The following is a 26,157-nucleotide window of genomic DNA, read 5'->3' as shown; positions in this document are numbered from 1 at the left end:
GATTTATGGATATATATGGCAGATTATTGAAAAAAAAATGAATGTACTGTGTAACATGTTATATTACTGTCATCTGATGAAGATTTCAAAAGGTTAGTGAAATGATTTTTCTTTTAATCCTGCGTTTGTTGATTGCATATTTTTTCCTACTTGGCTATGCTAATGAGGTATGTCTGCAGTGGTGGTTGGACATAAATATGTGCTATGTTTTCGCCGTAAAACATTTTAGAAATCTGACTTGCTGGGTAGATAAACAACTTGTTTATCTTTCATTTGAGCTATTTTTCTTGTGAATGTGTGGAGGTTAAATATTTTTAGGATTATTTCTTGCGTTCCCTGCGCCACATTACAGCTGAGGGGGTGTGGGGGGGGTTCCCAAATGGGAACGTGTATCCCCAGGAGGGAGGGTACAAGTCCTGAGAAATGGGCAGAAGGGCATGAGACAAAGGAATGTGTAGTATTGGGGAAAGTAGTGGAATGTGTTAATTTTAGGGGTGCCCATGGAGCTGGGGATCAGACATGTCCTGTGCGGGAGAGGCAGGTTGAGGTTTCCAGGGTTAGAGTAGAGCAGAAGTTGTCATATGCTGAGGCCGTGAAGAAAGTAGAGGAATATGGGTTAAGGGGGAGGAGTGGTGAGAGTAGTAGAGACATACCAGTACAGAGAGAGGAGTGGTGAGAGTAGTAGAGATATACCAGTACAGAGGGAGGAGTGGTGAGAGAGTAGAGAGAGATATACCAGTACAGAGGGAGGAGTGGTGAGAGTAGTAGAGATATACCAGTACAGAGGGAGGAGTGGTGAGAGTAGTAGAGATATACCAGTACAGAGGGAGGAGTGGTGAGAGTAGTAGAGATATACCAGTACAGAGGGAGGAGTGGTGAGAGTAGTAGAGATATACCAGTACAGAGGGAGGAGTGGTGAGAGTAGTAGAGATATACCAGTACAGAGGAGGAGTGGTGAGAGTAGTAGAGATATACCAGTACAGAGGGAGGAGTGGTGAGAGTAGTAGAGATATACCAGTACAGAGGGAGGAGTGGTGAGAGTAGTAGAGACATACCAGTACAGAGGGAGGAGTGGTGAGAGTAGTAGAGACATACCAGTACAGAGGGAGGAGTGGTGAGAGTAGTAGAGATATACCAGTACAGAGGGAGGAGTGGTGAGAGTAGTAGAGATATACCAGTACAGAGGGAGGAGTGGTGAGAGTAGTAGAGATATAGGGAGGGTGAGAGTACCAGTACAGAGGGAGGAGTGGTGAGAGTAGTAGAGATATACCAGTACAGAGGGAGGAGTGGTGAGAGTAGTAGAGATATACCAGTACAGAGGGAGGAGTGGTGAGAGTAGTAGAGATATACCAGTACAGAGGGAGGAGTGGTGAGAGTAGTAGAGATATACCAGTACAGAGGGAGGAGTGGTGAGAGTAGTAGAGACATACCAGTACAGAGGGAGGAGTGGTGAGAGTAGTAGAGATATACCAGTACAGAGGGAGGAGTGGTGAGAGTAGTAGAGATATACCAGTACAGAGGGAGGAGTGGTGAGAGTAGTAGAGATATACCAGTACAGAGGGGAGGAGTGGTGAGAGTAGTAGAGATATACCAGTACAGAGGGAGGAGTGGTGAGAGTAGTAGAGATATACCACTACAGAGGGAGGAGTGGTGAGAGTAGTAGAGACATACCAGTACAGAGGGAGGAGTGGTGAGAGTAGTAGAGATATACCAGTACAGAGGGAGGAGTGGTGAGAGTAGTAGAGATATACCAGTACAGAGGAGGAGTGGTGAGAGTAGTAGAGATATACCAGTACAGAGGGAGGAGTGGTGAGAGTAGTAGAGATATACCAGTACAGAGGGAGGAGTGGTGAGAGTAGTAGAGATATACCAGTACAGAGGGAGGAGTGGTGAGAGTAGTAGAGATATACCAGTACAGAGGGAGGAGTGGTGAGAGTAGTAGAGATATACCAGTACAGAGGGAGAGGCCAAAAAGTGAAATACGTTTCCGTAAGATGTGATTTTTAGCATTTATAGCAGTGGTTATTAATTGCACTGCAGGGATGGATCGGAAGTCCCTGAAAATGGAGGTTGTGGTGGCAGCTGCAGAGAGGTATTTGAGTGTGCTAGACTTGACAGCAGAAGAGTTACATGATGTGTTAAGTGGTGATGTCCCATCCTTTCAGGGTGATGGCATGAGGTAGGAATGAATACATTTAATTAGTGGAGTAGGGGGGTGTTCATTTTATATAATTTTGGAATTAGTAAGTATAGTGTTAGATGGTAGGGTATTTATTTAGTACATTTTTCTTTTTCAAGTCAAGTATAAGGGCGTTGTACTCCAGTCTAGTAGGTGGCGGTAATGCAACAATTTGGATGCCAACTGCCGTTAAACATCAAGAAGAAGAAAGATGGCAAGAAATGAAAACATTTTGTGCTCCTGTTGGAAGCAACCACTCCCCCATTGTTGACTAGAAATGAGCTATAAATGGGCTAATAACTCAGACTAGCAAAGAATGTGAACAAATGTGGCTGCGTGCAGCACTCACTGATCTAAAACCCAGTGCAACTACTCAGTCTGCTCTGACTGGTTATGGCGCACCAGTCTGTGCAGAGCCCTCAAACTCAACTCTGTACCTCGATGCCATATCCTCTGCACTGTTCCCCTCTAATCAGGGACTGCTTTAGACCTGGGACACATAATTCATTATTAGGTACAAGAGAAAAGCAGCAGGCTCCGGACCTTGTAGGGTAAGAGTTGAGTACCCTTAGTGTAGCGTATGAGCTGGAGTCGTGCCTGTCAATGCGATAGAATCCTACTCCAATGCGCTCTGCCTACAAGAACATCTCTTGCAGTTAAGTTTTGTTTCGGTATATTACACTGAAAGTGGCTAATATTGCGTTGATTCGATCACAATTCTCACAGTAGAAGGAATCGTTGATAGTGTTAAACTAAAGACAGTTGAGTGAAGTTCAATCTCGTTCTCTGCACAGGCTCATATTTCTTCTACTTGGCAGTCGGAGGGGAGGTGCGCGTTTAGAGGGAACATTGGTTATGTGTAGAAGTGTACACCAAGGACCTTGGTGAGTTGCACTTTCACTCGGTGTGTGAACCCACTTTTTTATTTATACTGAACAAAAATAAACAATTAATGATTTTACTGAGTTACTCTTCATAAGAAAATCAGTCAATAAATAAATTCGGGCCAAATCTATAGATTTCATATGACTGGGCAGGGACCCACCCACTAGGGAGCAAGGCCAAGACAATCAAAATTAGTTCTCATCAGAAACTGTTTCATCAGTTGTCTAGTTGACTGGTCTCAGACAATCCCGCAGGTGAAGAAGCCGGATGTGGAGGTCCTGGGCTGGCGTGGTTGGATGCACTGCTAAATTCTCTAAAACAATGGAGGCAGCTTATGGTAGAGAAATGAACATTAAAATCTCTGGCAACAGCTCTGGTGGACATTCCTGCAGTCAGCATACCAATTGCATGCTCCCTCCACTTGAGACATCTGTGGCAGAACTGCACATTTGAGTGGCCTTTTGTCCACAGCACAAGGTGAAACTGTGTAATAATCATGCAGTTCAATCAGCTTCTTGATAAGCCACACCTGTCTGGTGGATGGATTTTCTTGGCAAAGGGGAAATGCTCACTAACAAATAAGCCTGTTGTACGTATGGAACATTTCACCACAACGAATCATGAAATCATGTTGCGTTTCTATGTTCAGTATATTTGAGGCAGTCAAATGAAACTGTATCCTATATCACTTAATGTATTTTACATCTTAGTCTGGTGTAGAAGTAAAAAACAAAAACACTTTCTGGGGGGGTGTATCTGTACTTGACTATTTATATTGACTTACCTCACTAAATTCCTAAAGATAATTATGTACTTTTTCCTCCATACATTTTCCCTAACACCCAAAAGTACTTAGTTTGAATGCTTTGCAGGACAGGAAAATGGTCTAATTCACACACTTAAACAGAGAACATCCCTACTGCCTTTGATCTGGTGGAAATTGTGTCCGAGTTCCCCACCCCATCTCACCCATCTACTCACCCCATCTCACCCATCTTCCCACCCCATCTCACCCATCTACTCGATGGATAGGATAAAGTAATCCTTCTCCCCCTCCCCCCCCCCTTAAAAGACCTAGATGCACTATTGTAAAGTGGCTGTTCCACTGGATGTCATAAGGTGAAAGCACCAATTTGTAAGTCGCTCTGGATAAGAGCGTCTGCTAAATGACTTAAATGTAAATGTAAATGTACTCACCCATCTTCCCATCTCCCCACCCATCTCACCCATCTTCCCACCCCATCTCACCCATCTACTCACCCATCTTCCCATCCATCTCACCCATCTTCCCACCCCATCTCACCCATCTTCCCACCCCATCTCACCCATCTTCCCACCCCATCTCACCCATCTTCCCACCCCATCTCAGCTCCTGGCTCTCCGTAAAGAAAATAGTTACATCCGGTAGGCTTAATAAGGAATTTGATGTGATTCATACTTTCACTTTTGATCAAGTATATTTAAAACCAAATACTTTTAGACTTACTCAGATGTTACCGGGTGACTTTCCCCTTTTACTTGAGTCTTTATTGATGTATCTTTACTTTGCAAGTATGACAATTTGGTACTTTTTCCAAACACTGCTCAACAAGATTGTTAGTGAGAATTTCAATGGAAATAAGACAAGCACATAACTTCTCAAAAGCTTGATGTAGTCAGGAATTTAATCAAAAACAATATTTTTTATATAGATATATAGGCTTTAGGCTCAGAATCTACTCCAAGGCCCCTTCACTCGAATACATCCATTCAAGTTACGCCACTGTTTTCCCATCTCTGCACCACAATTGCTAGGTATGACCTGAGATATGTTTGCATACAAACCTTAGATTGAAATCTGTATCTCACTGGAATAGACTAATGGCCTATGTTTACAACAAAAAAATTAAGGCAGATTGAACTGGCACAGGAACTCCATTTCCCCCAAAACCTCCTCCTCGCATACAAACAACCAATAATTGACTTTATATATTAAAGTAATGATAATGCCAGTAAATGAGACATAAGCAGTAACTTGAAGAGAAAAACCAAGGTATACAATTGGAATTAAGAGTGTGGAATGTTTAATCTCATCTTTACAGATATGATTTGGGTTATTTGTCCCATGTTTGTCAGGGAGTTGTCACTGGATTTGGCCTTGATTCAATAATCTAGCTAGGACTTTCTCTCCATACCTGAGGGGAATGGAAAAACAATGGAATCCAATCACTAATGGTAAAGTGAGCCATTAATTTAATAGCCACGTCACCAATTTTCAGTCATGGCAACCAGATGTTTATTCCAACCCATGTGACTAAATTACCATTTGATGCTGTGAAATTCTGTCAACTCTTCCCTAATGAGAAATTGTGACGAGGAATGTATGTGCTTAGAAACAGACATTGGCAATAAAAAAGCTAAATATACACTAATAAAAATTGGGTTTACTCAATAGTGAAACCAACTGTCTAATGTTGCAAATGGAGGGCCTAATGTGTCCCGAATCCCAGCAATTCCTTTTACAACCATTGGCCAATTTACATAGAAATCAGTTCATTGTTAATGTACATAAATTCTGCTGACTTAAAGAAGTCAAACTGACTCATATGTAGACAAATGTACAATGCAAACTGGAGCACAGATCCTGATACTCTGACAGATGAGAGAGAGAACGGTAGTCCTGTAGGTTTGTGTGGAATAAGGGGTTAAAGAGTTGTTGGAAAGGCAGCTATGGACTCTGTAAGAGGTGATATCCAGGGAAGGGGGGGGGTTAAGTGAGGACTTGTCTGATCTCGCAGTGGACGTAGCACAGGAAGTCCATGTAGGAGGCTCCACCATGGGGCCCCTTGTCCTCCACCAGGTGCTGGCGGAACAGCATCTCAGACCGGTCTTTCTGCTTCACGATCAGAAGCTATACACAGGAACACAGTCAGCTTAGGACCTTACCCCAACTCCAGTGCACAGCTTTGGTCCTCAAGGACTACAGTCCTGGTTGTTTTTCTTTCTCCCTGGCAATTAATCGCTAAATGATGTAAATAGTAAGAAGACACTCCTGGTTTTCATTCTAGCTGATGAGCATCTTGGGAGGTGTTCATCAGCTAGAATGGAACCAGCAGACCTGGTAGCCCTCGAGGACCTGAGGTGCACACTGTTGCACAAAATGCTTTCAGTTTTTTTTTAAAGCTTGCTCAAACTTACCCAGTCTATTATTAATATTATTCTATATCAACAGCAACATATTTCACTACTCCTTTCATTTTTTGGCAGTTGCTTTCAAGCAAAAAAGAGTGTAAGCTTGGGCAGCCTGTTGAATATGTGATTTTATTGTTCCCAGGGCTTAAAAGTAAGATTTATGACCATGTGATAAATATGGCTACATTTGTTTCCCAATTCAACAAACAGATACTGTTCTTTAATTATATCAAAGTAGTTTAGACATCCAGTGGAAAGTATGCATAGTAACAGTAACCAATACATGGAATACTGTACCTTCATGGCGCTGGGCCTCTGGTCAAGCAATGAGTCAATGATGGAACGCAGCTTCTTAGACTGTGGGTTATCCAGAACTGGCAGGGAGCTCTGGAAAACACATGAATATTAGTGATATGTTCTTTCTATGCAGTCTTGAATTAACTTTTCAAATATCTGAACTAATGGTATCTAACTAAGGTGTTTCAAAACACTCCATCCTCTGTAGAGCTTGGGCGTAAGGGAGTTCTGGTCCTCACCAGGTCAGCGGGCAGGTGGGCGAAGGAGGGCACATTGAAGACTCTCTGGACCAGCTCTGGGGGGCAGGCCTGGCCCAGCCACAGGAAGAGGGAGCGCCCATTCTCCAGCAGGAACATGCCAGCATCTGTCAGGCGCTCCTCAGAACAGCGCACTGGAGCTGGCACCACATCACTGGCAACATCCATATTGTGCTGGAGGAGGAATCAATGAATGAATAGAACTTCAAAGATATGGAGGGGGCTGCACATGACTCATGTTAGACCACAATCTGTAACAAGAACCATTGTATAAACTGGACCCCAACAATAGCATTTTGAGATGAGTCCTTACAAAATATTGAGCTGTACACCTTTTCAATGAGACTGCTACTATTTGTTTGCCATATCAAGGTGGGTTGACAAGTTAAATGCATCTTGCACTTTCATTCTGGTGAGCAGTGCTCCAGAGTTTGCAGCATATTATTAGGAGGAACATTCCAACCCTAATTATGCACATCTTAAAGTATTTCTTTAAAACAATTGCCGTGTTTGCTGTGACCCACAAATGAATCACAAGTGCCTGGAACTTTCCCAGCAAACATGGCAATTGATGTGAAGGAGAACAAATAACTGCCATTGTGTCACAATTATGAAGCGTGTAATTATTCTACTGAGGGCAACTATTTACCCTCATACTCTTCTCTGAAGTCTCATGCACACACTATTCATTCAGCGTCTCTTATCAGCCACCTCAAAATGGCAGGTTTTGCTGGGTAATTGTTTGTGTGCTGGCATGCAATACACAACCTCATACAAATGCCATCATTTTTGTGGAATGAGTTGCCATATCAAATAAGAGGATGTCACACTTTACGGATGCCAATACCAAAGAACTAGTAAATGCATCAACTATGTTGTAGGGAGGTGCAGCGAAATGCTGCCCTCTGCTGTTCATCAGGAACATGGGATCCACACGGAATATCTTTCAGTTTCTTTATTGTATCCCTTGACCAGAGTGATATTCAGTATATATCCCAGAGTATCTTTTGATCAATTAAGTGAAAACCATGTAGCCAGAACTACGCACTAACAATATGATGGCAAGAAGTGGGATAGTGATAGAACACTTAAGATTGGAGGTCCATTTACCTAAATGAGGAAGGAAACCTGTATCAGAATCATAGAAAAATGTAATTGCAGTTGGTAAAAAGGACCTCCGAGAGAGGGAGTGAGATTGATGGGACATGGGTAGAGCCAGAGGTGGGTGCGTTTGTGCGTGTGCGGTTTCTTCAGCAGGATAAGGCAGGAGAGCGTTGTCTCACCAGTGGGATAAGGCGTGGGTAGAGCAGCAGCTGGGTATCCTCCACCCCCATGGCCATGGCGATGAGTCTCTGGTGAGCCCTGTCGTCTGTAGAGAGCTCAGCGCTGCCCACCAAGGGACCAGTCTTCATCAGGCTGTTTAAGTAGACTGGGAACACCTTCATGGCATCAGGCAGAATCAGCTACACAAGGGGAGAGAGGAGCAAGTGAGAACCCCTAATACACGACTCCCTGACACTATAGTAACAATGTTTGCGATACTTGAAATGACGAAAGCAAACCTAAAACTGCAGTAGGAATCAAATTTGCAGGAATCCTTTGGTCTTTCTTTTATCAGTTTACTTTTGTACCCTGCACCTATAAGTTAATGGATGTTTGTACACTTCTTTAAAACTAGATACTTGAAATGTCACCAGCTTAGGAGTTAAATCACACCACTGCATTTGTAAAAAGCGACCATAACACAGAGAAGTAAAAAAATAAATAAAATAAAGACAACTTTTTATTCTATGAAAGTTGTCCACAGTGTTCTGTGCCACTGACCTGGCTGGCAGCGGAGGGACTGGAACAGTTTTTCCTGTAGCAGGCCAGCATGTGGGCCGTCTGGTTGACCAGAATCTCCCTCACCGTCTTCAGGGGCTGGTTCAGCATGGCACGGTACGCTGAGAGAGAGGGAGTGATGAAGGGAGAGGTAGAGGGCATTTGTAGGTCAGTAACTGTGTTCCCACACTAAAGCTGTCTAAAGTGCTCTCATGTCATACAACAAGTTTGCTTGTCACTAATACTTTATGGGAGGCATATGGTTCTGGTTTTAAAAGACTCACTTCACCTCTTAGTTATCTTATAAGGTGATTTAGATATACTGGGTATCAGGAAGCTAAAGTGATGCATGAGGTGTATTTAACTAAAGTAGAATTATGACACCATCGACCAGCAATGTTGAAGCCACAAGTCACGAGTCGACTGAAGCAGATTTCCCAGATAAAGGTCTACATATTGGGTATCATTATGCATAATAAAACACACCAGCCAAGTATGTTACATCCAATGATCTGACTATTTAATTCAAGAGATTCTCCAGTACTTGTGTATACTTTTCAGCCAGTAGATCTGAAAGTAGCGCTCACGAGCCAAGTGGTCCCTGAAAATTGTGTACTACGTCACATATGTGCACCACGTCATTGCCCTCTCTCTCTCTGCTGTGTGTGCATCATGTGCCTCTTGCTAGCTGTCACTCAAATGGCAAGGGGCTGAAGCTCATTGGTAGAACTCAAAATGCTAGGGGACTGGCCCATGTGGGGGAAAATGGCACAGCTTCCTGAAAAACAGTCGCTTTCAAACACATTGTCTCTATTTGAGGTAAGAGTAATTATTCTCAGATTCTGTATGTATGAACTACTGATACATCCAGCCCAAAGGCTTATAAAAATACTTAGACATGCTCCGGAACTTTGGTGAATAACTCTTCATATCGAATCGAATCTTCCTAGATGGGAAGTGGATTTATTGGGCATCTCATTGGGCCCTTACTGAACACAAGCCTAAATACAGTAATACTCTGCTGTGTGCAGTCACCTGACTTGGCAAAGAAGTTGATGAGGGCGTCAGTCTCACAGCTCTTGTATAGCTCAGACAGCTGGGCGCTGCAGTTCAGACTGAGGTTGTGGATCCGCAAACGACGCTGGCCGCTGACGGTCGTGTACAGCAAGGCACACTGGGAAACGGAACACACACACACACACAGAAGCCGTTAGAGGGTCAAAAGCCTGTCATGATTTCAATCTTACATGTCAGAGTAGGATGTTTAAAGCTTTGTGGAACCTTTGGCTGAAAACACATTGTGAATGGGATACATTGGTTATTAAATATGATGCATATTTTGTATTTGTTGCAGTCAAATATCCACTTTGCAGTGAGCCTAAATATCTGATAAGTGGTAACCATTCAAAACAAAAGCTTAAGATTACTTCAGCAAAACAATGTGGTGTTATTTTTTTTGTTTGTCGTGTGTGTGTGTGTGTGTGTGTGTGTGTGTGTGTGTGTGTGTGTGTGAGAGAGAGAGACACACCTGCATGAGTGCGCCCGTCTCCTCACTAAGTTTGTCATCGTGTTTGAACTCCACAGTCACAGCCTTGTCACAGTCCACGGCAGCCATCTCCACATCTGTGGTGTTGTTCATGTGGATAGCACCGAAGAAGTTTGTAGCCCTGAAGCCTGCCCGGAGAGACTATGAGTTAGTGTCTTGAAGTGCAATACAGTCTAGCAGTATTAAAACCAATTTGACCTAAATACCTTTTAATCCATGCATAATTTAAGCATTGGAATTATCTGGCGATGTAAAACTATTGGAAACAAATGTAATTTAAAATGTTCTTAAATTCTACAATCTAAACTGTACCTCTTTTTTTTAAGTACATACAAGTGCAATACACTAAAAACAGTTGACTGAATTACCTGTGCTGGTGCGGACTCTCATGATGGCGTCAAACCCGATGGCCTTCTCCACATCCTTCCTCAGGTCACTCAAGAAATGCTCTCCATCCATTTCCACCTGAAATACACAGTCAACCACAAGGTAACAGAGTTTCCCCCAATTATACTCCATGGAATATTGGTCCAGTGCCAAGATCTGAATGAGAAAATGGGCTTTAATGCATTTCATGTAATGAGAGTAATTTCATGTGTAAGATAAGATAACGATTCATGGACTCAAAATGGCAGTGTGTAAAAATAAGATGGTCTGTGGCATAAAAAGAGCGCTCTGGGGAACGAGACGGCAGGTAGCTTAGCGGATAGAGTGTCGGGCCAATAACAGATGGCGGCTGGTTCGAATCCCTGAGCTGACTAGGTGATAAATCTGTTTATGTGCCCTTGGACAAGGCACTTAAATCTAATTGAACCTGTATGTCATTCTGGTTAAGAGTGTCTGCTAAATGACTCAAATGTAAAAACAAACTGTATTGTGCAGTTGTTTGCATTACTGTTTGTGCATACCTGGAAGTTGCTGTACTTGAAAATGGAGCCTCCTGTGTGTGTGGGGACGTCTCCCATTGTGGCGAGGTCCACATACTGGCTGGGGAAGAGGAAGAGATCCACGCTGCAACCCTGAGACACACAGTCCTTGGAGAGCTGCTCGTACACACCCTTCTGGGGCTGGAACAGAGTCTAGGACACCGCAGGGGAACCAAACAACACACATTTTAGAAAGCAAGCTTTTAATAGCCAATGATAACATGGTCCACTTTGTTTTAAATGCAAAAGACGGGCTATTTTTCTTTACCTTCTCTTTTTCTGTGTTGATCAGCTTCTTGTCGTCCCTGTTCTTCAGTTTCCCAGGGGCCTCGGCGGTGGGGATGGATGAGTGGAAGATGAACAGCTTGCCACTGCATTCTGCTGTCTGGAGAAAACAAAAATAAATAACATTACAGAGAGGGAACAACAGGAGAGAGTGAATACAGGGAAAAGGTGTACATTCAAGTATTTCCTTGTGTGACCGTTTCAATGAAGGGAACAACATTGATTTGACCTAGACGGGCCTCATTATTTTCACGTTCAGTGAGGGGATTCTAGGGTTTAAGTGTAGGTCAACAGATGGCTAAATCAACAGAGTCAATGGGCATTTTCCCACCTGGACAAAAGGAACACCTGTGAGAATGATGTTCATTGACTACAGATCAGCACCACAGTGCCCACAAAGCTCATCACTAACCTAAGGACCCTGGACTAAACACCTCCCTCTGCAACTGGATCCTTGACTTCCTGACGGGCCGCCCCCAGGTGGTAAGGGGAGGCAACAACATCTGCCACACTGATCCTCAATACGGGGGCCCCTCAGGGGTGCGTGCTTAGTCCCCTCCTGTACTCCCTGTTCACCCACGACTGCGTGGCCAAGCACGACTCCAACATCATCATTAAGGCCTGATCACCGACAATGATGAGACAGCCTATAGGGAGGTCAGAGACCTGGCAGTCTGGTGCCAAGACAACAACCTCTCCCTCAACGTGAGTAAGACCAAGGAGCTGATTGTGGACTACAGGAAAAGGAGGGCCGAACACGCACTCATTCACATTGACGGGGCTGTAGTGGAGCGGGTAGAGAGTTTCAAGTTCCTTGATGTGCACATCACCAACAAACTATCATGGTCCAAACACACCAAGAAAGCTGTGAAGAGGTCACGACAACACCCTTGGGAGACTGAAAAGATTTGGCATGGGTGCCCAGATCCTCAAAAAGTTATACAGCTGCACCATCGAGAACATTCTGACCCGGTCGCATCACCGCCTGGTATGGCCAAGGTTCCTGCCACCCAGGACCTATATACTAGGTGATGTCAGAGGAAGGTCAAAACAATTTTGGTCAAAGACTCACCAAAGTCAAATTGTTCTCTCTGCTACCGCACGGCAAGCAGTTTCAGAGCACCAAGTCTAGTTCCAAAAGGCTCCTTAACAGCTTCTACCCCCAAGCCAAAATACTGCAGAATACTGCCACCCAGACTATTTATATTGACACCCCCCCATTTGTTTTTACACTGGTGCTACTCACTGTTTATTTTACCTTTTATTTAACTAGGCAAGAATAAATTATTTTTTTACAATGAAGGCCTACCCCGGCCAACGCTGGGCCAATTGTGCGCCGACCTATGGGACTCCCAATCACAGCCGGTTGTGATACAGCCTGGAATCGAACCAGTGTCTGTAGTGAAGCCTCTAGCACAGAGATGCAGTACCTTAGACTGCTGCACCACTATCTATGCATAGTCACTTTACCCCTACCTACATGTACAAATTACCTCCACTAACCTTCTTATTGTATTACTTTTTTAAAATTTTGTTTATTTAATAAATATTTGAACTCTTTCTTGAAATGCATTGTTGGTTAAGGGCTTGTAAGTAAGTATTTCACGGTAAGGTCTACACCTGTTGTATTCGGCGCACGTGCCAATTCAAATGAGATTTTCTGCAAGGCTGTCTGTTCGCATGTGAAATGACGTGACCTCTACCACACATTAATTCAAACTGAATGCAAGCCGGTGGGAAAAATTCAGTTGGAGCCGATTAAATAAACAGTTCTATTAAGAAGCAAAACGGAAAGTTGCAGAGTCATTGGGTTGATGGAGAAACTGTTTAAGGCACAATGCCAACTGAGAACGCACGGTATAATGGACTATGCTGACAAAAAAAAAATCCCTTTTTTGGGGCTGTGACTGCAAAAAGTTTAGATGGCCTCTACAGCTGACAAACTTATTTTTTTGGACTATTATAATTCCTCTAGCTTTGAGTTTAATCGATGTCACAATGTACTTTATCAAATTATTATGTGGGTCTGTCGTCTTTTCATTTCAATGTGCCAGTGTTTTTCTATCTGTCCCTATGTAAATAAAGAATTGTAATGAAATCAGAGGTTATTGGGTACTTTGGAGTCCATCACCGCCTGGACAAAGTAACAGCTGCCCTACTATCCCATTCCCTCGTGTGTGACAGAGTTGACATCTAGCCTCTCACCTTGAGTGCCTCTACCCCAGCCTGGATGACGGGGGCAAAGACCGTCTCGCTCTCGTTGGTGTCTGCAAACATATCAGGGATCTGGTCCAGGAGACTGGAGAGGAGTGAGAGGGAGGAAGTGTCACAATCATTCACCTCTGGAACATTGTGTTCAACACTTGGTAGATACACAATTTGCTCTGTCCCAATTGTGTTAAAATAGCTGTTTCATTGCCTCCTTTCCTTTATGACTGCTAATCTGAAAGGAGGTGATGGGTGTAAGTACTACGGTCAGTGTCCATCCAGTTATTTTAACAGTCTGTGGTTTATCAAGGAAGAGAGATAAGGAAAAAGTTATTTTCGATTACTGGGACAGCCAGTGGCTACATCCAAGGGTATTGTCCTTACAATTACACAGATCATTGGAAGAGTATCATGCACATAGACAGTTTAGAAGAGTGAATTTCTCAGCTCATGCAGTAGATAAAACACCTTAGGAAGAATTTTGTTGTTGCTACAAAGTCATATTTGGATCTAAACCAAGGACTCAACTCACATTTGTTTAATTATATTGTACAAGTTGAGAAAAATGGTTGATCTGGGAGTAAGAGATTTATCATAGACATACCAAAATACCAAGTTGTAATAAATCATTTTGATGCCGTGTCATACAACTGCATAGATAAGACCATTTTCCATATAAATCCACATGGGTCTTTTTAATATAAAATATTTCCAGGGACCACTTCTCTGGAAGCAACTGTTTTTCAACGTTATCTTGACATTTGTGATGAAAACCACCGAAACTACGGATAAAATGAGGCCTTGGACACCTGGTGTTGCAAGATAATCAAATGTTGTCATTCAACAATTGTTTTCATGACATGAAAAATGTTGCTCAGAAATGAGCTTTGACAGAAATAGATGCACATCGACAGGCTTTGAGAAGGCGCTGGAGATAAAGACAATGTATACATTTATCAAAAAGAAAGACACCACTACAAACCCACGAAGTAAGATTGTTTCAGACAGAATGTACCCTTTGGTCTGCATCAGATTGTAATCTACACCCCAAAGTCTGACAATGTGCAGAGTTCATCCTGCCCCTCCAATTGGGCTATATAAGCTAAATATTGTCAATGCCTCCTTCAAAAAGGTTCAGATGCCTAACATTACCAATGACCTGCCTATTGCTATTCATAAACAATAATGCACATATCTAAATATTTGAAAACATGCAATCAAGCATCACTACTCAAGTCAATTCTCATGTCAGAGGTGTGCCCCTTACTTGTTGATGACGGCGCGAGACTCCTGGAAGTTGACGAGGAAGCCGTCGAGCAGTGGGACAAACATCTCGGCCGTGTCGGACACCACCATCATCTGAGGCTGGGCCAGGGCACTCTTCACGTTGTAGAAGTGTAGGATCTTGTTGTAAGTGACGAAGCCCACCTTCACCGTCGAACTCTCGGCACCATCCTCTCTGTGCGGGAGGAAGAGGGGGCAAAGTTGGGGATGAGCGTTAGTGTCATTTAGGGGGGGGGGAAGAGAAAAAGAGAGAGAGCGAGAAGCAGTAGCCTGGCATGAGTCATTAATGATAGTCATGTCATTGATAATATTTGCCTAAAACATACACAAATTTGGGATCAGGCTAGAAGAGAGAACCTTTCAGAATAGTTTTTTATTTGAACTAAACATGCTTGTCATTACAGGGAACTATGTTACAGCATAGATTAAGTAATCACTAAATTGTTATAGTCGCTGACGCACTCTGACATAAAATGGCCAATAAGCGGCAGATCAGTCCCCTATTCTGAAGTTGTATTCTAAACATGATATGACAAGAACGGATAACAAATCAACGTGGATACACACACTGTTTGCAAGCAGTGTTAGCTAACGGACCTGGTAATAGAAACAATACAATATTCCCAAATGTATCAACTCCGCCCATCAGGCAGGCTCAAGCAAATGCTCAAAGAATTTGAAAGACTTGAAATAGTATTTTAACGCAGTCATGTTAGCCTCAGCCAAATAGGCATACAGTACTACAGGATATTTAACGCAGTCATGTTAGCCTCAGCCAAATAGGCATACAGTACTACAGGATATTTAACGCAGTCATGTTAGCTTCAGCCAAATAGGCATACAGTACTACAGGATATTTAACGCAGTCATGTTAGCCTCAGCCAAATAGGCATACAGTACTACAGGATATTTAACGCAGTCATGTTAGCTTCAGCCAAATAGGCATACAGTACTACAGGATATTTAACGCAGTCATGTTAGCCTCAGCCAAATAGGCATACAGTACTACAGGATATTTAACGCAGTCATGTTAGCTTCAGCCAAATAGGCATACAGTACTACAGGATATTTAACGCAGTCATGTTAGCCTCAGCCAAATAGGCATACAGTACTACAGGATATTTAACGCAGTCATGTTAGCCTCAGCCAAATAGGCATACAGTACTACAGGATATTTAACGCAGTCATGTTAGCCTCAGCCAAATAGGCATACAGTACTACAGGATATGGGACAGCCAGATCTAAAGTTGACCTATGTAATCGCTCCTTTCATTACGATCCATGTTTTGGTTATTGATGCTTCAATAGGTAATGTTAAATTATAAACTAGGTGGTTCGAGCCCTGATGCTGATTGGTTTATAATAGCAATAAGGCACCTCAGGGATTTGTGGTGGCTTATTGCGTCGTGCGTAAGAATAGTCCTTAGCCGTGGTATATTGGCCATATACCACACCCCCTCGGGCCTTATTGCTTAATTAGAGCGCTAATGGTTTTCCTTCAACCTCTCCGATATCACTACGTCAAAAGGCACAATCTCATGCCCGGTTTTTCAGACCTTTGTATATTTATTTGCTCTAGCAAAACAACTTCCCGCCATAAATAAATAAATTAACTACGAGTGTTTTAGAGAGAAGTTTTAGAGTTAAAAACATTCCTGGGTGCAGAAACCCATTTTTAAGGAAAAGAAAAAAACAGATTGGAGGAGAGGGTCTCATTCCGGGGTTGGGCACCTCTTCCAGCATCCACCACTCCAAAAACACAAAAACAGATTGGAGGAGAGGGTCTCATTCCGGGGTTGGGCACCTCTTCCAGCATCCACCACTCCAAAAACACAAAAACAGATTGGAGGAGAGGGTCTCATTCCGGGGTTGGGCACCTCTTCCAGCATCCACCACTCCAAAAACACAAAAACAAAAGGGCCATCACCCAGTCATGCCTGACGAACTTACACAAACATCCACAGAAAGAGGGTTAGGATTGTTTTTCTTCAGGGCAAAGTGCTGATAGGTGAAGTAAAAAAGGGGCCTCATATGCTTTCAATTAAGATGACTGCCATCTCTGATGTCATGTGATTTAATGTCCACACACACTTGTTTTCGAGTTGCTGTGCGTTTTGTTGCCAACCTATTTTGCTACCTGACAACTTTACGGTTTTCACTTTTTAATTACCGTTCATATATTTATTTTTTCCTCAACTTTTTCACTCCGGACGCTTTATCTGGACACGATTCGTCAGGACCTCCAACAGCCGAAGCTAAGTAGTAACATTAACATGATGCCTTCTAATTGCAGCCGCTGTGCTCGCCTTTCGGCGAGGATAGCTGTACTGCAAGCCCAGCTTCAGACGCAATCGTTAGGCAAGGGTAATTTTAGTGTAGGAAAGGATGAAACAGCGTCTGTGCCACCAGTAAGTACAGATAGTAGTATAAATCCCTGGCACAGTCCCCGCAGCCGGACAATTTTCTCACGGTTTCTGGAAGGAAATGCTGTAGGAACGCTCAACCGTGTCGCTCATTCAGCCGACAGAAACTTTCAACCGGTTTTCCCCATTAAGCAGCGGGTCGGTGTCAGAGGCCGAGTCTTCTGGTCTCTACTCCTCCCGTTACGGGGTCTGAGACGCCGAAGCTTCCCACCATTAGCTCTGACAAATTGAAAACTCTAGTCATTGGCGACTCCATTACCCGCAGTATTAGACTTAAAGCGAATCATCCAGCGATCATACACTGTTTACCCGGGGCAGGGCTACCGACGTTAAGGCTAATCTGAAGATGGTGCTGGCTAAAGCTAAAACTGGCGAGTGTAGAGAGTATAGAGATATTGTTATCCACGTCGGCACCAACGATGTTAGGATGAAACAGTCAGAGATCACCAAAGCGCAACATAGCTTCTGCGTGCATATCAGCTAGAAAGATGTGTCGGCATCGAGTAATTGTCTCTGGCCCCCTCCCAGTTAGGGGAGTGATGAGCTCTACAGCAGAGTCTCACAACTCAATCGCTGGTTGAAAACTGTTTTCTGCCCCTCCCAAAAGATAGAATTTGTAGATAATTGGCCCTCTTTCTGGGACTCACCCACAAACAGGACCAAGCCTGACCTGCTGAGGAGTGATGGACTCCATCCTAGCTGGAGGGGTGCTCTCATCTTATCTACCAACATAGACAGGGCTCTAACTCCTCTAGCTCCACAATGAAATAGGGTGCAGGCCAGGCAGCAGGCTATTAGCCAGCCTGCCAGCATAGTGGAGTCTGCCACTAGCATAGTCAGTGTAGTCAGCTCAGCTATCACCATTGAGACCGTGTCTGTGCCTCGACCTAGGTTGGGCAAAACTAAACATGGCGGTGTTCGCCTTAGCAATCTCACTAGGATAAAGACCACCTCCATTCCTGTCATTACTGAAAGAGATCATGATACCTCACTTCTCAAAATAGGGCTACTTAATGTTAGATCCCTTACTTCAAAGGCAATTATAGTCAATGAACTAATCACTGATCATAATCTTGATGTGATTGGCCTGACTGAAACATGGCTTAAGCCTGATGAATTTACTGTGTTAAATGAGGCCTCACCTCCTGGCTACACTAGTGAGCATATCCCCGTGCATCCCGCAAAGGCGGAGGTGTTGCTAACATTTACGATAGCAAATGTCAATTTACAAAAAAAAAATGACGTTTTCCTTTTGAGCTTCTAGTCATGAAATCTATGCAGCCTACTCAATCACTTTTTATAGCTACTGTTTACAGGCCTCCTGGGCCATATACAGCGTTTCTCACTGAGTTCCCTGAATTCCTATCGGACCTTGTAGTCATTGCAGATAATATTCTAATCTTTGGTGACTTTAATATTCACATGGAAAAGTCCACAGACCCACTCCAAAAGGCTTTCGAGCCATCATCGACTCAGTGGGTTTTGTCCAACATGTCTCTGGACCCACTCACTGTCACAGTCATACGCTGGACCTAGTTTTGTCCCATGGAATAAATGTTGTGGATCTTAATGTTTTTCCTCATAATCCTGGACTATCGGACCACCATTTTATTACGTTTGCAATTGCAACAAATAATCTGCTCAGACCCCAACCAAGGAACATCAAAAGTCGTGCTATAAATTCACAGACAACACAAAGATTCCTTGATGCCCTTCCAGACTCCCTCTGCCTACCCAAGGACGCCAGAGGACAAAAATCCGTTAACCACCTAACTGAGTATCTCAATTTAACCTTGCAATACCCTAGATGCAGTTGCACCCCTAAAAACTAAAAAATGTCTCATAAGAAACTAGCTCCCTGGTACACAGAAAATACCCGAGCTCTGAAGCAAGCTTCCAGAAAATTGGAACGGAAATGGCGCCACACCAAACTGGAAGTCTTCCGACTAGCTTGGAAGGACGGTACCGTGCAGTACCGAAGAGCCCTTACTGCTGCTCGATCATCCTATTTTTCTAACTTAATTGAGGAAAATAAGAACAATCCGAAATTCCTTTTTGATACTGTCGCAAAGCTAACTAAAAAGCAGCATTCCCCAAGAGAGGATGACTTTCACTTTAGCAGTGATAAATTCATGAACTTCTTTGAGGAAAAGATTATGATTATTAGAAAGCAAATTACGGACTCCTCTTTAAACCTGCGTATTCCTCCAAACCTCAGTTGTCCTGAGTCTGCACAACTCTGCCAGGACCTAGGATCAAGAGAGACGCTCAAGTCTTTTAGTACTATAGCTCTTGACACAATGATGAAAATAATCATGGCCTCTAAACCTTCAAGCTGCATACTGGACCCTATTCCAACTAAACTACTGAAAGAGCTGCTTCCTGTGCTTGGCCCTCCTATGTTGAACATAATAAACGGCTCTCTATCCACTGGATGTGTACCAAACTCACTAAAAGTGGCAGTAATAAAGCCTCTCTTGAAAAAGCCAAACCTTGACCCAGAAAATATAAAAACTATCGGCCTATATCGAATCTTCCATTCCTCTCAAAAATTTTAGAGAAGGCTGTTGCGCAGCAACTCACTGCCTTCCTGAAGACAAACAATGTATACGAAATGCTTCAGTCTGGTTTTAGACCCCATCATAGCACTGAGACGGCACTTGTGAAGGTGGTAAATGACATTTTAATGGCAACGGACCGAGGCTCTGCATCTGTCCTCGTGCTCCTAGACCTTAGTGCTGCTTTTGATACCATCGATCACCACATTCTTTTGGAGAGATTGGAAACCCAAATTGGTCTACACGGACATGTTCTGGCCTGGTTTAGATCTTATCTGTCGGAAAGATATCAGTTTGTCTCTGTGAATGGTTTGTCCTCTGACAAATCAACTGTAAATTTCGGTGTTCCTCAAGGTTCTGTTTTAGGACCACTATTGTTTTCACTATATATTTTACCTCTTGGGGATGTTATTCAAAACATAATGTAAACTTTCACTGCTATGCGGATGACACACAGCTGTACATTTCAATGAAACATGGTGAAGCCCCAAAATTGCCCTCGCTAGAAGCATGTGTTTCAGACATAAGGAAGTGGATGGCTGCAAACTTTCTACTATTAAACTCGGACAAAACAGAGATGCTTGTTCTAGGTCCCAAGAAACAAAGAGATCTTCTGTTGAATCTGACAATTAATCTTAATGGTTGTACAGTCGTCTCAAATAAAACTGTGAAGGACCTCGGCGTTACTCTGGACCCTGATCTCTCTTTTTGAAGAACATATCAAGACCATTTCGAGGACAGCTTTTTTCCATCTACGTAACATTGCAAAAATCAGAAACTTTCTGTCCAAAAATGATGCAGAAAAATTAATCCATGCTTTTGTCACTTCTAGGTTAGACTACTGCAATGCTCTATTTTCCGGCTACCCGGATAAAGCACTAAATAAACTTCAGTTAGTGCTGAATACGGCTGCTAGAATCCTGACTAGAACCAAAAATTTGATCATATTACTCCAGTGCTAGCCTCTCTACACTGGCTTCCTGTCAAAGCAAGGGCTGATTTCAAGGTTTTACTGCTAACCTACAAAGCATTACATGGGCTTGCTCCTACCTATCTCTCTGATTTGGTCCTGCCGTACATACCTACACGTACGCTACGGTCACAAGACGCAGGCCTCCTAATTGTCCCTAGAATTTCTAAGCAAACAGCTGGAGGCAGGGCTTTCTCCTATAGAGCTCCATTTTTATGGAACGGTCTGCCTACCCATGTCAGAGACGCAAACTCGGTCTCAACCTTTAAGTCTTTACTGAAGACTCATCTCTTCAGTGGGTCATATGATTGAGTGTAGTCTGGCCCAGGAGTGGGAAGGTGAACGGAAAGGCTCTGGAGCAACGAACCGCCCTTGCTGTCTCTGCCTGGCCGATTCCCCTCTTTCCACTGGGATTCTCTGCCTCTACCCTGTTACGGGGCTGAGTCACTGGCTTACTGGGGCTCTCTCATGCCGTCTCTGGGGGGGTGCGTCACCTGGGTGGGTTGATTCACTGTTGTGGTCGGCCTGTCTGGGTTGGCGCCCCCCTTGGGTTGAGCTGTGGCGGAGATCTTTGTGGGCTATACTCGGCCTTGTCTCAGGATGGTAAGTTGGTGGTTGAAGATATCCCTCTAGTGGTGTGGGGGCTGTGCTTTGGCAAAGTGGGTGGGGTTATATCCTTCCTGTTTGGCCCTGTCCGGGGTGTCCTCGGATGGGGCCACAGTGTCTCCTGACCCCTCCTGTCTCAGCCTCCAGTATTTATGCTGCATTAGTTTATGTGTCGGGGGCTAGGGTCAGTTTGTTATATCTGGAGTACTTCTCCTGTCCTATTCGGTGTCCTGTGTGAATCTAAGTGTGCGCTCTAATTCTCTCCTTCTCTTTCTTTCTCTCTCTCGGAGGACCTGAGCCCTAGGATCATGCCCCAGGACTACCTGACATGATGACTCCTTGCTGTCCCCAGTCCACCTGGCCATGCTGCTGCTCCAGTTTCAACTGGCCTGGGCCCTAGGACCATGTCCCAGGACTACCTGACATGATGACTCCTTGCTGTCCCCAGTCCACCTGGCCATGCTGCTGCTCCAGTTTCAACTGTTCTGCCTTACTATTATTCAACCATGCTGGTCATTTATGAACATTTGAACATCTTGGCCACGTTCTGTTATAATCTCCACCCGGCACAGCCAGAAGAGGACTGGCCACCCCACATATGCTCTCTCTAATTCTCTTTCTTTCTCTCTCTCGGAGGACCTGAGCCCTAGGACCGTGCCCCAGGACTACCTGACATGATGACTCCTTGCTGTCCCCAGTCCACCTGACTGTGCTGCTGCTCCAGTTTCAACTGTTCTGCCTTATTATTCGACCATGCTGGTCATTTATGAACATTTGAACATCTTGGTCATGTTCTGTTATAATCTCTACCCGGCACAGCCAGAAGAGGACTGGCCACCCCACATAGCCTGGTTCCTCTCTAGGTTTCTTCCTAGGTTTTGGCCTTTCTAGGGAGTTTTTCCTAGCCACCGTGCTTTTACACCTGCATTGTTTGCTGTTTGGGGTTTTAGGCTGGGTTTCTGTACAGCACTTTGAGATATCAGCTGATGTACGAAGGGCTATATAAATAAATTTGATTTGATTTGATTTGAATTTCTCTCTCTTACAAACAACCCTCTCCAACTTGTGCCTCAACAGAAGTTCAATAACATGAATAATAAACTGTCAGTGAAATATATGACTTTGTTTTCAGCCCTTTACAGATCTCCCTTTCATTTTCATGGACTGGGGAGAATTCCACCCAGTTGAGATAAATTCTATTTTATATACACCTCTGTGTTGATGAGGCTACAGAGAAAGTAGCTGTAGTAGCACGAAGAGAACCTGAGTGACAAATTAGAGCTCTTGGAATTGGCCTGCTGGACTAGTAAGTCTGTTGAACTGGGGCCTGTATCTAAAACCCTTATCATCAAAACAATGGGTATCACTATTTGGATAGTCCATCTGTAGATGCTCAGTATCAGTAACATTTCAACTATCTAACCCCTAGCCATAAACTTAACCCTTATCCTAACCTTTGCAAGCAGTTGATTCTCTACAAATGGTCACACTACAGATGGACTATCCAAATAAAGTGTAAAAGTATTCCCCATCTGACAGGGGAAACTGGGGTTTGTCTCCCTTTCTTTCTGAACACAGCAGTATAGAACATGCACTTTAACCCAGTATAAAAGGAGGTGCTCGTTATAACTAAATCTGCCATATGTAAATGAGACCCATAGAACAGACTTGTGTCAACATCAAGAACTGACATGAGAAGCAGTCATGCAATGCAGCTTTTTATTGCTCGTTTTCATACTGAGTAACAGTGATGAAATATTAAAATGAAGGAGAAAATACCACAGGATTTAGTCTACACCTGCGTGTGCTTTCTTGGAGCCCCTTTTCCCCAGTAGCAAGCTAGAAGCAAAAATGTGGCCATTTCGGCAGCGTTGCAGATCCTTATAAAAGTGTTCTGTTTCCAACATGTTTTCCATTAGTTTCAATACAGGAGAGAGCAAAGTCTCAATGGACAACAGGGAAGAAAAGTAATTTAAAAACAGGGGGCTTGTTTGGATAGAGCACTACCTAACCGTTTCGGGGGTGACGTAAGGGTTTCGAACAAATATCTCCATAAGTATGCAGGCTAGGAGCGAGAGCCAGTTTCCAAATAAGTTATTTTAGGAAAGTCAGGTGAAGTATGTCATACGTTTCTCGATGGTAAATCAAAACCTTGTGTCTTGCTGGCGACCCACAAAACAGCCAAAAATCAGACCCATCTGTGCCGCGGACTTCTTGTGTCTTGGACATGATTCAGGGTTAGAGTCTGCACTGCACCATAACATTTTCTCCCCTCCCCCTCATTCTTTCCCTTCCCCTAGCATCTCCCCCCTCCCATCAACCCACCCCCACAACCTTTAGTAAATCATTTTCAACTGATGAGATACTTAAATACTTGGCTTAATGCTTTTTTCTTTGCCTTGTAGATGTGGGACAACCATATTTGGCAAGGTATCGCAGATTTCCAGTAGTATTGTGTTACACCCTGAGGCGATGGAAGCATAATGAAGCTCAGGCGAACATATGGCCCCCCCTGAAGATGTGTTGACAGAAAAGTGGGAGGTAGTGTAGGCTATAATGTATCTGGAGGTCTGCAACCCACCCCAAATATAAAACCACCAAGCTACACATTATGGGTGATGGGGGCGTTGAAAACCAACACTTCTATAAATCTAATGTGGGTTCTCTCTGACGTGAGACTTCAGTTATCCAAAGCTAATCCTTTGGAAAGCAGGGCATTGTATAAAAGATTATGACATTGTACACGGCTTACGTCATTTCACCGTAACCCCTAAGGCTATGTAGTGGGTCTCACTCCAAGTTGGCAGATTGCATATAAAAAGTTCTTGGAGCTAGGCAGTAGGCAGAGTGATATTGGGCCAGGCTCCAGAGTGCTAAAATGCAGGTGGTTCAAGGCTCCATTCCTTGATTACGAGGTCAGTGTTTGATAGCGTTTGTGTGTGTATTGTGGGTGTACCTGGGCAGGTTGTCTAGCAGGGTCTTCAGCTCCTCACATACCAGTCTGACCAGTCCGCTCTTGATGTTGGCGTAGGACACGTCTATCATGAAGATGTACGCCGGAGGACTGGCTGGCTTGTTGTTCTGAAAGAGAGAAAGAGGACATTTTGAATTACAACTTCAATTCAACTGTTACTTCACCTTATTTCCTTAATTTGCGGTTTAAAATGTCTTTGTCTAAAACAACCCTGAAAAAAAACTATTGTTCACTTATGAAATCAACAACTGACCCTGCCTCCAAGGTTAACCACAATATAAAGTGAACACACCAGAGACGTCAAATCTGTACCCCAACTTTAGGTGAAACGTGTAGGCTACTATTGGATCCCAATTTTCTCTCTTCCTCACATGTTCTGCCCTGTGTATCCCTCCACCACACCCATTACTTTCTCTGCGTTTTAAGCTTACAGCTTGCTTGGATCTTGGAGCCGTTAAGACTGTGTGTGACATCCGACTGCCCTCCATTTGTTAGGAATGTGGATGAAGGACACAGCACAGGCCGTTGTTTTGTTTCCGCGGTAACAGTCTGACTCGGCTCACCTCGGATGCTTGCGCTGAAAGCTGGCCGGGACTACATTTCCAAACATTAATAAACAGACTGAAGTAACAAGATGGCTTCAGTAGCAAAACGTGGCGTTGCTAGCCGCCACTTACCTCTACCCAGAATGTACTAGAAAAGACCACCCCACAGAGCGTAACAAAATGGAGCACTTTTGGCTTTAATGAGGTGGTGTTGAGAGAACAGAACATGCTTTTGCCTGTACTCTGTGCTCCTAATCACTTTATACAAGTCTTTAAGAGATAGACTCTTGCCAAGAATTACTTTGGCCAGTTTTATCCGTTCTGTTCCATGTACCATCACAGCTTTCCTCTATGTCAATTCAAATTGTAGGTTATTGGCGATGTATAAACTGCTAGGAATATTGATTGAAACACATTTTACTTTTCCTCCATACAAAAGTAATTCAAAGTAGTTATTTTACCAACTGACAATTTCTCTTTATTTGTATAAAATGAAACAATATCATACATAAGGTTCACTATGAAGGTTCATTTATGAAGATAAACCACAATGGTAGAGCATTGCTTACCTTGCAGTAATCCAGGGTGGCTTCGAACTCATAGGACCCCAGCGACAGCTCTGGCCTCTCATATAAATCCACCCTTCTGCCCATGTGGTCCAGGTGTTGGAAATAAAAAGCTGGCACTGTGGAGAGAACAAAATAACGTGTTTTACCAGTGGTGACAAAAACATACCCCAAACATAATATTGCCTCTGCTTAGCAACTACGCCTTAAATGGCTTTCTCAGGCATAGTGTCCCCTACCCGAGTGCATTAGTTTCTATGTAAGAGGGTTCAAAACTACCCTAAAGCCCTGGTCAGACCATAAGTCAGAAATATGAAGAATAACCAACTACTATCATTTAAATCTTGGATAATGTAAGTTACTCAAATTAAAAAGACAACTTATTTTTTTTAGCTTGAGCTCCAAAAGATTAGTCAGATCCATAGCTGATCTTTAGCCACGGGGCATTATGACCCAATAAGGTCTCCCATCCCCTCATTATGGGTACCTTCGTTGACGCAGTTGCAGAAGCCGCACTGGTAGCGGCGGCCGCCATCGATGAACTGCATGTAGGGACACATGTAGGCTTTGCAGCGGTTACAGCGGATCGGGCCAGTCTCACCATGGTTCACGACGTAGAGAGGAGTCTGGGCCACACAATAGAACAGAGAAGAAAG

The 26,157-nt window shown here is 43.6% G+C and overlaps 1 protein-coding gene across 1 annotated transcript in view; it reads right to left on the bottom strand.

Moving 5' to 3' along the window:
• Positions 1-4,710: 4,710 nt before the first annotated feature.
• LOC115133554 (protein transport protein Sec24D-like) overlaps positions 4,711-26,157 on the bottom strand; it is a 33,078-nt gene continuing 11,631 nt past the window's right edge. Inside the window, exons 9-23 of the mRNA XM_029666919.2 lie at positions 25,989-26,127; positions 25,505-25,620; positions 24,373-24,497; positions 14,843-15,034; positions 13,573-13,666; positions 11,351-11,467; positions 11,065-11,235; positions 10,525-10,621; positions 10,139-10,284; positions 9,646-9,784; positions 8,614-8,732; positions 8,073-8,252; positions 6,772-6,963; positions 6,533-6,622; positions 4,711-5,954 (exon numbers count right to left, since the gene is read on the bottom strand). Of these exons, the coding sequence (XP_029522779.1) occupies positions 5,814-5,954; positions 6,533-6,622; positions 6,772-6,963; positions 8,073-8,252; positions 8,614-8,732; positions 9,646-9,784; positions 10,139-10,284; positions 10,525-10,621; positions 11,065-11,235; positions 11,351-11,467; positions 13,573-13,666; positions 14,843-15,034; positions 24,373-24,497; positions 25,505-25,620; positions 25,989-26,127 (2,058 nt within the window). The 3' untranslated portion in view covers positions 4,711-5,813. The remainder of the gene's footprint in view (positions 5,955-6,532; positions 6,623-6,771; positions 6,964-8,072; positions 8,253-8,613; positions 8,733-9,645; positions 9,785-10,138; positions 10,285-10,524; positions 10,622-11,064; positions 11,236-11,350; positions 11,468-13,572; positions 13,667-14,842; positions 15,035-24,372; positions 24,498-25,504; positions 25,621-25,988; positions 26,128-26,157) is intronic.

The sequence above is a fragment of the Oncorhynchus nerka genome, linkage group LG8, assembly GCF_034236695.1.
Source record: "Oncorhynchus nerka isolate Pitt River linkage group LG8, Oner_Uvic_2.0, whole genome shotgun sequence".
NCBI classification, from domain to species: Eukaryota; Metazoa; Chordata; class Actinopteri; order Salmoniformes; family Salmonidae; genus Oncorhynchus; species Oncorhynchus nerka.
Note: the sequence above shows the minus strand (reverse complement) of the source record. Positions and strands in the feature narration are given on the sequence as shown.